This window comes from Plecotus auritus, assembly GCF_963455305.1.
Source record: "Plecotus auritus genome assembly, chromosome: 2".
In the NCBI taxonomy this organism is placed as follows: domain Eukaryota; kingdom Metazoa; phylum Chordata; class Mammalia; order Chiroptera; family Vespertilionidae; genus Plecotus; species Plecotus auritus.
Window position 1 is genome coordinate 174,282,213 of NC_137771.1, and position 15,359 is coordinate 174,297,571.

Sequence of the window (15,359 nt, forward strand, 5' to 3'; positions counted from 1 at the left end):
AAGTCTGTGTTCTGACCCTTTAAGAGGAACTGCATGGGTCTCTAGCAGCCTCCATTGTCACTCAGTCACAATCCCCACTGGTTTTTACAGTCCAAAGGTATGAGGACTTCTCTTCATAGCTCTGGAACCCTGGCTGGGGGTCTGGAACCCCCTGCTTCTCACCTGAGACCTCTGCAGCAGAGATATCCCTCCCTATTAAACATGCCACACGTGGGTATCGAATCAGTCTGTTCTGTGCTTCCAACCCTCCTACCAGTCTCGATGTACTTCTCCGTTACTCCTCTAGTTGTACAACTTCCATTCAGCCAGATTTCAGGTTCTGAATGACGGTTGCTCTGTATTTTAGTTGTAATTTTGATGTGGTTGTGGGAGGGGCGAGTACCAATAGTTACTCTACACTCCTGTCTTGGTTCTCTCTCTTATTTAGAATTATTAAAGTTTCAGTATAATACCTGTAATTTCTCCTAGAATTATATTTTGTGTGATATTCCTATTGATTTTCATTTTTTAGGAGGAGTAAAAATGCATGGAAATGCTCATAATCATAGTTGATATTCCATTTCCCCCCACAATGGGACTTATTTTTACATAGATTTCATACTATCCTATATAATAAAGAGGTAATATGCAAATTAACCCTCATGCCCTCACAAGATGGCTGCCTAAGACCAGGCGGGCAGGGGGGTTAGTGAGGGACAACCAAACGACTGAAAGCAAGCTGTGTGGGGCGACCAGGCCAGCAGGGGAGTTAGTAAGGGACGACCAAACGACTGTCCAGCAGGCTGCGTGGGGCGACCAGGCTGGCAGAGGCGTTAGTGAGGGATGACCAAATGACTGAACATCAGGCTGCGTGGGGCGACCAGGCTGGCGGGGGAGGGCAGTTGGGGGCGACCAGGCCGGCAGAGGGGTCAATTGGGACTAGGCCAGCAGGGGGGGCAATAAGGGGTGACCAGGTTGGCGGGGGGGGGCAGTTGGGGACGACCTGGCTGGCAGGGGGGCAGTTAGGGGTGATCAGGCCAGCATGCAGAGGCAGTGAGGGGCAATCAGGCTGGTGGGGGGGCGGGCAGTTAGGGGCAACCAGGCAGGCAGGCAGGTGAGCGAATAGGAGCCAGCGGTCCAGGATTGTGAGAGGAATGTCCGACTGCCGGTTTAGCCCTGATCCCTGGGATTGGGCCTAAACCGGCAGTCGGACATAACCCAAGGGGTCCTGGATTGAGGAGAATGCAGGCTGGGCTGAGGGGACTGCCTGCCCGTGCACGATTTCATGCACCGTGCCTGTAGATCAATAATTGTAAAAATACATAAAGATGTACTTATTTACACTTTAAATAAGATTGAGATCTTTCACACCTAAGATCATTATTATCCTATATAATAAAAGAGTAATATGCAAATTAACCATCACTCCGCTACAACCACAAGACACACCCACCAGCCACGCCCACCAACCAATCAGGAGCAAATATGCAAATAAACCCAACCAAGATGGCTACCGCCACAGAGAGCAGGAGGGAGGCTTGGGTTTCCCCGGCAATGGAGGAAGCCAAGCTTTCTGCCTGCCCTTGCTGGCCTAGGCCTCCACTCAAGGCTACAAGTTTCAATGATAGAAGATACATAAACCCAAACAGAAATGGCGGCAGCCACGGAGCTGGAAAGAGCAGGAGGATAGGGTTGCCCGCGGTGATGGAGGAAGCCAAGCTTCTGCAGCCTTGGCTGCCCAGGCCTCCACTTAAGGCTACAAAGTTTCAATTATAGAAGATACATAAATCCACCCAAAAATGGCTGCCGCCATGGAGCAAGCAGAAGGCTTGGCTCCACTCCAGGCTACAAAGTTTCAATTGTAGAAGATAAATAAACCCCAGATACCAGGGCCTCCGCTTGGGTCGCCAGGGGGCGTGGCTGGCCTGCAAACCACCACAGGCCCCTCACCCAGGATGCCCCAACCCTAAGGGAATCCCCACCCTGATCCGGGACACCCTTCAGGGTAAACCAGCTGGCCCCCACCTGTGCACCAGGCCTCTATCCTATCTAATAAAAAAGTAATATGCAGATTGACCATCACTCCACACAAGATGGCTGCCCCCACGTGGTCAAAGATCCTGCCCCCATTTGGACACAAGATGGCCAACACAAGATGGCCAGCAGGGGAGGGCAGTTAGGGGTGACCAAGCCGGCAGAGGAGGGAAGTTGGGGCAACCAGGCCTGCAGGGAAAGGCAGTTGGGAGAAACCCAGGCCTGCAGGGGAGAGCAGTTGGGGGGACCAGGGCTGCAGGGGAGGGCAGTTAGGGGTGACCAGGCCTGCAGGGGAGGGCAGTTAGGGGCAAACAGGCTGGCAGGGGATCAGTTAGGCATCAATCAGGCTGGCAGGGGAGTGGTTACGGGGTGATCAGGCTGGCAGGCAGAAGCGGTTAGGGGCAATCAGGAAGGCAGGCAGGTGAGCAACTGGGATCCAGCAATCCTGGATTGTGATCCAGGCTGGTGGGATCGGGCCTAAATGGGCAGTCAGACATCCCTCGAGGGGTCCCAGATTGGAGAGGGTGCAGGCTGGGCTGAGGGACACCCCCCCCCGTGCACGAATTTCGTGCACCGGGCCTCTAGTCTATATATATAAAAAGCCAGCGACCGTAATGCTGTAACGATTGTAACGACTAGTCACTATGACGCCCACTGTGGCCAGCATAATGGCCTGATCAGGGGGTGAAGACAGCCAGGCAACCTCCTGCAGTCCCTCCTCCGCTGCCGTCCTGTCCCCCTCCCCCCCCCATCCCACTTCTGATCGGCCGCTCGACCACGATAGACCTGTAGCCCCTCCCATGGCCGGCCCTGCCCCCAATTGGACCCCCAACCCCAATCAGGAGTGGGGCCCGCTGGCCAATCACCCGCAGCCCCTCTCCCCAGCTGGCCCAGCCCTGATCAGGGGCGAGTCAGCCAGCCAACCTCTTGCCATCTCCTCCTCCCAAGAGGCCCAGCCCTGATCCACCCCGATTGGGGTCAAGCCAGCTAGACCCCACCTGTGCACAAATTCGTGCACTGGGCCTCTAGTATATATACAAAAGGCTAAGCAACCGTCTGATTGTCTGGTACATATGACAGCACCGACCACCAGGGGGCAGATGGTCAACGCAGGAGCTGCCAAGCTGCGGTGACTGGCAGGGGCGGTTCTTGGGTGACACAACCTGGAACCAGAGAGGAGGAAACCCGATTCCAAGCAGGGCCACACGATTCCACCTTCGGCCATGGGTTATGTTGTTGCTGAGGCACTGTTGGTCCTGCATCCGTTTCCTTTCAATGTGCACGAATCCATGTACTGGGCCACCAATAAGTAATAATACTATCCCTAGTTTGACTTTGCATAACTCTGTTGCTAAGGCAGTGTCTTAAGCCATCTCTTGGAACTACTAAAGCTCTAAAAGTGAAAAAGGTTCAGAATCTGACATTTGGCTATTATTTTATTTTATTTTTTTGACTGTTACATGTTAACTTTTAAGAAGTCAACCTTATTTAAGAATAATTTTAGAGTTACAGAAATACTGCCAAGATAGCACAAAGAATTCCCATATACTTTATATACATTGGCTATTATATTTAACTAGTAAGTCTTAAGTACATTATTTATCAAATGACAGATGAATATTTCTAAAGAAGATAAATATATATGTGGGACAAAATGCTATATAGAAAGACAATTATTTTTATCTTTAGAAAAATTAACAAAATTTCCAAAGGCAAAAATATTTTTAAAACTGTTTCACATTTACAAGTATAAAAGACATGACAAATCTAAGGAGGTTCAATATTATGGAGTTCAGAATGTGTCCTATTTCATAGACAAACTAATAAAAAGGCAAATATTGAACCCACTTTATAGTAAATCCCTAAAACTTAATTTATAAGATAATTAATTTATATTAATTCCCTAAAAATATCAATTGAAGCCCTAAGGGAATGACCAAATCTAACAAATAAATAATTAAAACACTTAAAAAAAACATTAGAAACAAATTAAATTTTATAAAGAAAAAAAAAACTAATAAAAACCTGTGGTATGGTGGATAGGATGACAGTATTCTCAGCAGGGACTGGCAGGACAGGGATCACAGGGACAGTGGGAGAAGAGAGAGGTACAGCTTCTGTTGGCTAAAAATCATCAATGACAAAAAATCAGGAAAAATATCAAAATAAAAAGGAATCACATAACAGAAAGCTTTGTCATAAATTATAGTTTTCAGAATGAACTGAAAAATAGGTAAAATATTAATATATTACCTCAATTTGAATGAGAAAATGATTTCCAGAAAGTATTTCATTAATAATTATATCACAAATATTTTAATTACTCTGTAGTTAAAATGAGTGACTACTCCTTAGATGTTTAAATGAAAATAACAAAAGATAACTTGTAATGCTCCTCCTCAAAGCGACAAGACACTAGCTTCAGAGACAGACTTCAAAATATTTTTCTAGCATCCAGAATATATTGGACTACTTTCCTCCTTGTATTCAAATAATAAAAAGTAATTCCATTAGCCTATCAGGTAGATAATTGGGCCTTACAAATCCACAGACGAAAAATTCAAAAGACTCCAAAATTGAATTTGTGTAACTTAAACTAATCTGTGCTATTTACCTCTATTATCAAGAACCTGTCTGTAAAGTCATTAATGCAACTAGCATTCATTGAGTATCTATTATATGCTTGACATATTTTGGAAAAAATGAAAAAAGAAGTGGGAACTCTAGTGACATATTTAAACTATAAAGATTTGATATTTATACTAAACTAGTGGCCCGGTGCATAAAATTCGTGCACTCGGGGGGTTGGGGGGTTCCCCAGCCTGGCCTGTGCCCTGTCACACTGTCACAGTGCAGCAGCCCCACGATCCATCCCCCCAAAGAGGTAGGCCCCAGCCACCCATCCAGGGCTCCTCTATGGATTGCCCCAAAGAGGTAGGCCGGGCCAAGCCATGGCAGAGGCCTGTGGACCCCCGGTGCAGGTGCGTGGAGGCCTCCACCACGGCCCTGTCCCTGCCCCGTCCCTGATGCTGCAAGTCCCCGCCCACCCGCGTCAACAGCCTCCAGCTAATTGGTCATTACGCATGAGGGTGTCCTGACCATTTGCATATTATCCTTTTATTAGTATAGATTACTCTATCTGACTTGATTCAATTATTTTTAAAAAGATAAAACTGGAACACAGAAAGGTGTTTTCTAACAAGTTCCAAACCCTATAAATGGAATTAATTCATAAATATTTGCTATATCAATGACATATTCTATAAGAATAAAAACATTAAAATTAAATCAATAAGATGACAATGTACATTAAGAGACTTAAAACAGAAAGAAAACAAACTGCTAAACTTGAAACTATGCTTTTTCTCATTGATAAAAATATAAAATGAAATTACAATGTTGACGAAAAATAACTTCGTGAGAAGTGGGAGAAACCAAGATGGCGGCATAGGTAAGCACCTAAACTGCTGCCTCGCACAATAATTTCAAAACTACAACTAAAAGACAGAACGGACACCATCCAGAACCACAGGAAAGCTGGCTGAGTGAAAATTCTACAACTAGAAGGAAAGAGAAAAGCTCACAGAGAATTGGAGGTACGGCAAAGGGTCTTTGTGCACGCAGAGAGGAAGGGCGGCTGAGAGCCTGGCTGACTTTCTCTGGCGGAAGGGGGAAGGAAGCCCCCGACCGCACTGAACCTCAGTTCTGACTGCACTGAACCCCAGTTCCGGGTGAGCCTCTGGGGACCCACGCTCTTATGGGGGGAGTCTGGACTCTTGGGCGGAGACTCGGGAGCTGGGGAAGGCAGAGGTCTACGAGTGCGCGCAAGGGCAAGGCTGATGGGAAGCCAAGACTGTCTGCTCCGCCCTGAGACTCCACCCCATCCAAGCTGAGCACAGAGGCTATTGCAATTTGGCAAGTCTAATCCTATAAGGCTGTCTCCAGCACCGAACTTCTCCCAGCATAGACACAGCTGATCCTTACAGCCAACTGGCCTGGAGGTCAATTCCTCCCAATGATACCAACAACAATCAAGACTTAACTACAACAAGGCTGTACACACAGTCCACAAAGGGGTGCACCAAGAGTGTCCACCTCAGGTGAACTGGGGAGGCCGACCCACTGGGCCATATAGGAAACCTAGCACACAAATTTACCCTACCAACTCAGAGAAGCAGTGAAAATGCGGCGTCAAAGAAACAGATCACAAACGAAAGAAATGGAGGAAAACAAACGACTGGATATAGAATTCAAAACCACGGTTATAAGGCTTTTCAAGAATATCCTAGAAAAGGCCGATAAATATAACGAGACCCTCGAAGATATGAAAAAGGACCAACTAGAAATTAAACATACACTGACTGAAATAAAAAATATTATACAGAGACCCAAAAACAGACTAGAGGAACACAAGAATTAAGTCAAAGAACTGAAATACAAAGAAGCAAAAAACACTCAACCGAAAAAGCAAAAAGAAAAAAAAAAATCCAAAAAGTTGAAGATAGTGTAAGAAGACTCTGGGACAACTTCAAGTGTACCAACATCAGAATTATGGGGGTGCCAGAAGAAGAGAGAGAGCAAGATACTGAAAACCTATTTGAAGAAATAATGACCGAAAACTTCCCCTACCTGGTGAAAGAAATAGACTTATAAGTCCAGGAAGCGCACAGAACCCCAAACAAAAGGAATCCAAAGAGGACCACACCAAGACACATCATAATTAAAATGCCAAGAGCAAAACACAACGAGAGAATATTAAAAACAGCAAGAGAAAAACAGTTAGTTACCTACAAGGGAGCACCCATACGACTGTCAGCTGACTTTTCAACAGAAACTATGCAGGCCAGACGGGAGTGGCAAGAAATTTTCAATGTGATGAATAGCAAGAACCTACAACCAAGATTACTCTACCCAGCAAAGCTATCATTCAGAATTGAAGGGAAGATAAAGAGCTTCACAGATAAGAAAAAGCTAAAGGAGTTTATCACCACCAAACCAGTATTATACGAAATGCTGAAAGGTGGTCTTAAAGAAGAGGAAGAAGAAAAAAGTAAAGATAAAAATTATGAACAACAAATACATATCTATCAACAAGTGAACCTAAAAATCAAGTGAATTAAAAACCTGAGGAACAGAATAATCTGGTGAATATAATAGAATCAGGGGCATAGAAAGGGAGTGGACTGATAATTCTCAGGGGGAAAGGGGTATGGGGGGGGGCGGTTCAGGAAGAGACTGGACAAAAATCATACACCAATGGATGAGGACAGTGGGGGGGGGGGGAGGTAAGGGCAGAAGGTGGGGTGGGAACCAGGTGGAGGGGAGCTATGGGGGGAAAAAGGAGAAACAATTGTAATAATCTGAATAAAGAGTTATTTAAAAAAATAAAAAATAAACCCCCCCCCCCCAAAAAAGAAATTACAATGTTGACTTTCTTTCTCTATCAGGCAATGAAAATTTATCAAAAATGTATGAAGTCTCTTCAATAAGGTGTTGAGACACTGGATATCCACATGCAAAAGAAAGTTAAAACATTATATATAAAAACTAATGGAAAATTAATCAACAGCCTAAATATAAGTGCTAAAACCATAAAACTCGTAGAAGAAAACAGGGGTAAATTTTCATGACTCTGGATTTGACAACTGATTCTTAAATATGAACATTAAAAAAGCCTAAGTGATGAAAACAAATTAGGATTTAATCAGAATTAAAACTTCTTGTACACCAAAGGGCATTATCAAGTGAGTGAAAAGACAACCTACAGAATGGGAGAAAATCTTTGCAAATTATACATCTGATGAAGCTTTGATATCCAGAATATACTAAGAACTCCAACTCAACAACAAAAAAAAAACAACAATAAAAAAATGGGCAAAGGACCTGAATAGACATTTCTCTTAAAAAGCTGTACAAATGGCCAATAAGCACATGAAAAGATACTGAACATCACTATTCACTAGAGACATGCAAATCAAAGTTACAGTATCACTTCACACCTACTAGAAGGCTGTAATAAAAAAGGGAAAACTGAAAGAGAAAGTAGTAAGAGAAAGAGTAAGTGTTGATGAGAATGTGCAAAACTGGAACCCTCAAAAACTGCTGGTAGGAAAGGGAAAGAGTGCATACTCTGTGGGAAAACAGTTTGGCAGTTGCTCAAAAAATGAACTATAAGACCACTATATGATCCAGCTAATCTACTCTTAAGTATATGCTCAATAGAACTAACAACAGGGAACTGGATACTTACACCAACGTTCAATGATGCATTATTCAAAACAGTCAAAAGGTGGAAACAACCCTAACTGGTTTGGTTCAGTGGACAGAACGTCGGCCTGCGGACTGAAGGGTCTCAGGTTTGATTCTGGTCAAGGGCATGTACCTTGGTTGCAGGCACATCCCCAATGGGGAGTGTGCAGGAGGCAGCTGGTACATATTTCTCTCTAATCGAAGTTTCTAACTCTCTGTCCCTCTCCCTTCCTCTCTGTAAAAAATGAGTAGTAAAAAAAAAAAAAAAGGTGGAAACAACCCAAATGTCTACCAACAGATGAATGGATAAAGAAAATGTGGCACATGCATTAAATGGATATTATTCATCCATAAAAAGTAAAATTCTGATATATGCTACAATATGGATTAATCTTAAAAACATTATGCCAAGTGAAATTAATCAGCCACAAAAGGACAATATTGTATGATTCCACTTATATGAAATACTTACCATAGATAAATTCAGAGACAGAAAGGAGAAGTTATGGGGCACAGGGAATCATTGCCTAATGGTTACATATTTTGTTTGATGTGATAAAAACAATTTTGGAAATAGTGATTACTGCATAACACTGGGAATATAATTAATGCCACAAAATTGTTCAATTAAAACTCGTTAAAATGGCAAATTTTGTTACATATATTTTACCACAATAAACAAACTCAAAAAAAGTTTAATACATGGGAACAAGTACTCTCTCACACTGCCCTGGAAATATAAATCCATACAAACTTTACAAAAACCAACGCAGCAGTAATTGTCTATAGCCATAAAAATGTCTAACCTCTCTGACTAGTAATTCTGGAAATCTATCCTCAAGGGAATAATTTAAAAAGCAAGTGTTTTAATACTCTCAATATATTTCCTTGAGCATTGTTTATACTTGGGGAAACGTGGAATATCCTAAATATCCAAAGGTGTTGAAATGGTTAAGTAAATAATGATAATTATATAAGATTAAATAAATATCAGGCAACAAGGAAAAATCATCTGTAAAAACAGTTTGTAAGTCATATGGAATACTGCCAATGACATGACATAAAACAAAAAAGGAAAAATGAAAAGTGTAAAAATATGGAAATAAATGTGTGAAAAGTTAACCTCTGGGGGCAGGATTACAAGTACCTTCCCTTCCCCCTGCCCCATTTCACACTGGAGGCCGGGTGCACCGGGTTGGGTCCGGCTGGGGGGGTGGGGGGCGGGACGCAGGAGGTTGGTCGCCGGCCCTGCCCCTGATAAGACCGGTTGGCTGGCCACAGTGCGCATCATAGTGACCGGTCATTCCGGTCGCTTGGCTTTAATATATTAGATCTACTTTCCTAATTGTCAACAATAAATACACAATGAGATTATAATGCAGTGTGAGAAATGGGAGACCCACTGATCATATCAAGATAAAATCAATTATGATCGTCTACCATCCAATTCTCTAAAAAATAAAAGGAAAACCCATTTCACATGAATTGTTCTAAAAGATGCTAACAAATTTCAGTGATATGTAGGACTATTAGAGATGAAGAGTAGGGATCAAGTTCATTTTACAACTGAGGTTCAGCTCACAAAAGGGAAGCTGTAAAGAATTAGGAAAAGAATTGCTGGACTTCTGTTATTGGATTTCTTATTCCCCGTAGAAAGAGAGTTTTAGCAATTAGATTTTGTTTCCTTTCTTTATTTTGAGTATCCTTTTTTAAAAACCCTGAAATTTACACAATCTTAATCCATTCTGTTCTCTATAGGGCACTAAGCAAGTACTTTGAAAAAGAACTTATGTCCCTGCCTCTAATTTAAGAAAGGCAAATACTGCTGAGAAAGTCTTCAAAAAATAACTGCCAATAAATGGCTAATTATTTTGTATCTACAATTTGGTAATAGATTTATTTTGTAACGAAAAAAAAATTGCTTTGTCCTAAACCAGATTTCAGAGTAAAACGTAAATCTTGGGCCATAGCGCCCCCTGGCATACCTAACTGCAACCACAGCATGGTCTTCAGATAGTTAATGCATTTTGATATACTCAAAACGTATTCATATTTCACAACAAACACAAATTAATTATATAAAACAACAACAAACAATTGCCATATCAACACACGCATTTCCTAGCCACAGCTGATAATCAATTTAGGTAACAAAGGTTTACAAAACAACAAAGTAATTTTCATTTAAAACAAAATTACAGCCTTAATTAATAAATAATCAAATGAAGGTTAAATGATGAGGAACAGTACAGATATTAAATCATTAAAATTAAGAAAAAGGAGAGGATATTTTCAATGCAGGATTAACAGTATCAGTATGGTAAAATTTTGGGGAACTGTATAAGAAGATTCTAAATTAGAAAATGTCAAATTTAAGATTCTAATATAAATAATGAGGCCGCAATATACAGTGACCATTATATCTGGGTTATTACAGAAAAGGAGGCATTTCAGCATAAGCTTTTTAAACTTGAAAAATCTTAGATACATATTTCATTAGACAATAGTGACAATAGTCATTGTTCTCTTCTTGTTCCATCTGTATCATTCAATAAGATCATCTCCAAGATTTAAAAAAAAAAAAAATCTTGACCAGGTGACTAAAAACTGTCTCAGTTGTTTCTATCCATAGCAACACCATGGAATCATTATCCTCCGAGGTTGCCTTCAGAGACTTGTTTCCATGACAACAGAGGCTATATAATATTAACACTGTGTCAAAGAACATTGCAGAAAATTGTAAATTCCTGTAAAATAACTGGATTGTACATATTTTAAAAGTACTTTTTTAAACCAGTATTCAAATCGACAGCTTTTTGAAAAATGTTGAAACTGATTATTAGATTCTTATTTTCTTCATATCTTTATATTTCAAATTTAATATGAGATCTTAAAATTCTGAAATCAGCTTTTAAAATGTAATAGATTTTCATAAAAGTGGTCTGACGCCTCATTAGATACAGCCAGGTACATAATGTGTATTGCACATCTACATTTATGACTATGCAGCACTCTCTTCCACTTCCATTCACTCAACAATAAATAAAAAAAAAGGTATATTAAGTGTATCTACCTGGATTAAATCTCTTTCTGCTTAATATAGTTAAAGTGGTTTTTATACAGGGTGGGGCAAAGTGGGTTTACAGTTATTCATATGGAAAATAATACAATAATTAATAAATAATACAAGAATAAACTGTTTTGCATATTCACAACTGTAACCAACTTTTGCCCCACCCTGTATATGGATAATGAATCCTGACTGATATAGGAAGAGACAGAAGGGACAATTGAGAGGTTGCTGTAATAATTTATCCTAGAGGGGACAGTGGCTTAAACCAAATGGTGGTCATGGTGAAAATGGACATGAATAGGCAAATCAAGATAGATTTTGAATATATAATTTGTGTATCTGGTGACTGATGGGAAGTTGGGAGCGAGGCAGGACTATCCTATCCAATAAAAGAGTAATATGCAAATTAACCACCACTCCGCTACACCCACAAGCCATGCCCACCAGCCAATCAGGAGCGAATATGCAAATAAACCCAACCAAGATGGCTACCACCACAGAGAGCAGGAGGGACGCTTGCGTTTCCCCAGCAATGGAGGAAGCAAAGCTTTCCAACTGCCCTTGCCGGCCTAGGCCTCCACTCAAGGCTACAAAGTTTCAATGATAGAAGATACATAAACCCAAACAGAAATGGCGGCAGCCATGGAGCTAGAAAGAGCACGAGGATAGGGTTGCCCCTGGCGATGGAGGAAGCCAAGCTTTCTGCACACCCTGGCCCGCCCAGGACTCTGCTTAAGGCTACAAAGTTTCAATTATAGAAGATACATAAATCCCAACCGAAATGGCTGCCGCCACGGAGCAAGCAGAAGGTTTGGCTCCGCTCCAGGCTACAAAGTTTCAACTGTAGAAGATAAATAAACCCCAGATCCCAGGGCCTCCACTTGGGTCGCCAGGGAGCGTGGCCGGCCTGCAAACCACCACAGGCCCCTCGCCCAGGCCACCCCACGCCCCAAGGGAACCCCCACTCTGATCCGGGACACCCTTCAGGGCAAACCAGCTGGCCCCCACCCATGCACCAGGCCTCTATCCTATCTAATAAAAGAGTAATATGCAGATTGACCATCACTCCAACACACAAGATGGCTGCCCCCATGTGGTCAAAGATCCTGCCCCCATGTGGACATAAGCTGGCCACCACAAGATGGCCAGCAAGGGAGGGCAGTTGGGAGGGACCAGGCCTGCAAGAGAGGGCAGTTGGGGGCAATCAAGCCTGCAGGGGAGGGCAGTTAGGGGTGATCAAGCCAGAGAGGAGGGAAGTTGGGGGTGACCAGGCCTGCAGGGAAAGGCAGTTGGGAGGGACCCAGGCCTGCAGGGGAAAGCAGTTGGGTGGGACCAGGCCTGCAGGGGAGGGCAGTTAGGGGTGACCAGGCCTGCAGGGGAAGGCAGTTAGGGGTGACCAGGTCTTCAGGGGAGGGCAGTTAGGGGAAAACAGGCTGGCAGGGGAGCAGTTAGGCATCAATCAGGCTGGCAGGGGAGTGGTAGGGGGTGATCAGGCTGGCAGGCAGAAGCGGTTAGGGGCAATCAGGAAGGCAGGCAGGCAAGCTGTTGGGAGCCAGCAGTCCTGGATTGTGAGAGGGATGTCCAATTGCCCGTTTAGGCCCAATCCTACCGGGATCCTACTGGGATCGGGCCTAAACGGGCAGTTGGGACATCCCTCGAGGGGTCCCAGATTGGAGAGGGTGCAGGCTGGGCTGAGGGACACCCCCCCATGCACGAATTTCGTGCACCGGGCCTCTAGTTAAGAATAATACCCACAATAGCTACTAAAAATTATCTGTTACACATCATAGTTAGACCGAAGTATAAAAGATCTGCAAGGCTATCTAAAAAACACTTAATATTTTTTCTCACTAAATGATAACTGAAACTGTACTATCAGTTAATTAACAATTGTTTATATCTTACATTAACATGTTACATGAATGGGGTAAAATGAGCTTAGGATATACATAAAAATCAATAAGTTCTAAATAAATGTATATTCATAGAAAATAAAATATGGGAGTTAGAAAATCTTTTATCAATACATTAGGTAATAAGGCGAGTAATTACCCTTGTGTAACTCTTGGTCAATAAGAACCTTATTTTGTTTTTGTACAGCATAGTAATTCTTTTTAAAAGTATTTTTATTGATTTCAGAGAGGAAGGGAGAGGGAAAGATGGAAACATCAAAGACGAGAGAGAATCATTGATCTGCTGCCTTCTGCACGCCCCACATTGGGGTTCAAGCCCACAACCCGGGCATGTGCCCTTGACTGGGAATCGAACTGTGACCTTCTGGTTCATAGGTTAACGCTTAACCACTGAGCCAAGCTGGCTGGGCTGCATAGTTAATATTCTTAATCCAAATTCCTTCGTTTAAATATCTATTATGATGTAGTGAGACATGTTTCTTTGATCTAAAGTCAAAGAAGTTATTCGAAGAGGGACGGTGAAACCAGGAAAAAAAAAAATCCATGAGCCTTTTGCATGTTTACAGAAGGATAAAATACAGCACAGTAGATATATCAAAACTCTGCTTGAAAGTCATTGTACTCAGCAGGGGTCCAGTACCGTAAGATAAAGGGGTTTTTCATTGTTTAAATCTGTTTCTTATTTGCCTCAAATGCCCTTATACCAAAGTTACTGCAAACAAATACCATCAATATAAGCTGGTGCAGTGGGAAAAAAAAAGAAAACATGTGCCCTGGGCCTCTAGTCCTATTATAAAAACACTAGGGGCCCGTTGCATGATATTCATGCAAGAATAGGCCCCTGGCTTCACTCCCAGCCGTCTGGGACCCAGCAAGTCCTCACTCCCCACCCCAGCCGCCCAGGGGCTGGCAAGTCCCCGCTCCTGGGCCGCCTGGAGCCGGCATGTCCCTGCTCCTACCAGGAGTCGGCAAGTCCCTGCTCCTACCGGGAGCCGGCATGTCCCCGCTCCTAATGGGAGCCAGCAAGTCTCCGCTCCCCGGCCACCCAGAGCCGGCAAGTCCTTGCTTCTGTCTGAAGCACCACTCCAGTAGCTCCCTCCACCGCCCCGCTTCCCTCATAGCAGGCTTCACACCGCTCTGCACCTGCATATGCAAATTAACCTCCATCTTTGTTGGGTTAATTTGCATACTCACTCTGATTGGCTGTGGGCATAGCAGAGTGATGGTTAATTTGCATGTTTCTCTTTTATTAGGTAAGACTAGAGGCCCAGTGCATGAAAATTCATGCACTGGAGTGGGGGGGTCCCTCAGCCCAGCCTGCCCCCTTTCACAGTCTGGGAGCCCTCAGGGGCAGGAGGTGACCCGGCGATCAGGGGAAGATGCCCCATCACACCTCTGCTGCTGCCACTGCCGGCAGCGCAAGCCTCGGCCGGCCCTGGTTACCTGAGCCTTGGGTGGCCCTGGGCGGCTGAGAGGACTGGGGAACACTAGAGGCAGGCGCCCGGAGCAGCCAGGCCTGCCCCCAGGCGGGCCCAGCCTTGCAGTGCGCCCGTCACCCCAGCAGGGCTGAGGGGACTGGGCACTGCCATCTTGTGGCTGTGGGCACCACCATCTTTGAGGGCAAGGCAGTCAATTAGAATATTCTCTCCTTATTGGCTGTGGGTGCTGCCATCTTTGCAATGGCATGAGGATCAATTAGCATATTCCCTCTTTATTAGATAGGACTGAAATGCATACCTATAGACTAATATGATTCAAGAAAAAAAACAACACAAACTCATTATATGACAACTCAAAGCAAAAGGAATGTTAAGGGTCTAAAGTAGGAGAATTTAATACCAGCCAAGAATGATTTGATAATTTTAGAAAGAGTTTTGGTTTTAAAAATATCAAGATAACCGGAGAAGCAGCCTCTGCCGACCAAGAGGCAACAGATGAGTTTCCATAAGCCATTAAGAAAATCACTGAAGAGAAAGGATTTGCTTGAACAGGTTTTTCATAGAGACAAAAGTGCTCTATTCTGGAAAAAAAAAATGCCACAAAGCACATTTATTAGTAAGGGAGAAAAAAGCAAACATCAGGATTTAAGGCAGGAGGGGATAGACTAATCC

General features: G+C 43.3%; 1 protein-coding gene across 26 annotated transcripts in view; it reads right to left on the reverse strand.

The window, feature by feature from the left end:
- DLG1 (discs large MAGUK scaffold protein 1) overlaps positions 1 to 15,359 on the reverse strand; it is a 270,363-nt gene that overhangs the window by 147,475 nt on the left and 107,529 nt on the right. For 14 of the 26 annotated variants that reach the window (XM_080656679.1, XM_080656676.1, XM_080656698.1 and 11 more), the window contains one exon: positions 4,039 to 4,137. The exons of the other annotated variants lie outside the window; for them this stretch is intronic. In XM_080656679.1, coding sequence (XP_080512805.1) covers positions 4,039 to 4,137 — 99 coding nt within the window. The remainder of the gene's footprint in view (positions 1 to 4,038; positions 4,138 to 15,359) is intronic. 26 annotated transcript variants of the gene reach the window in all.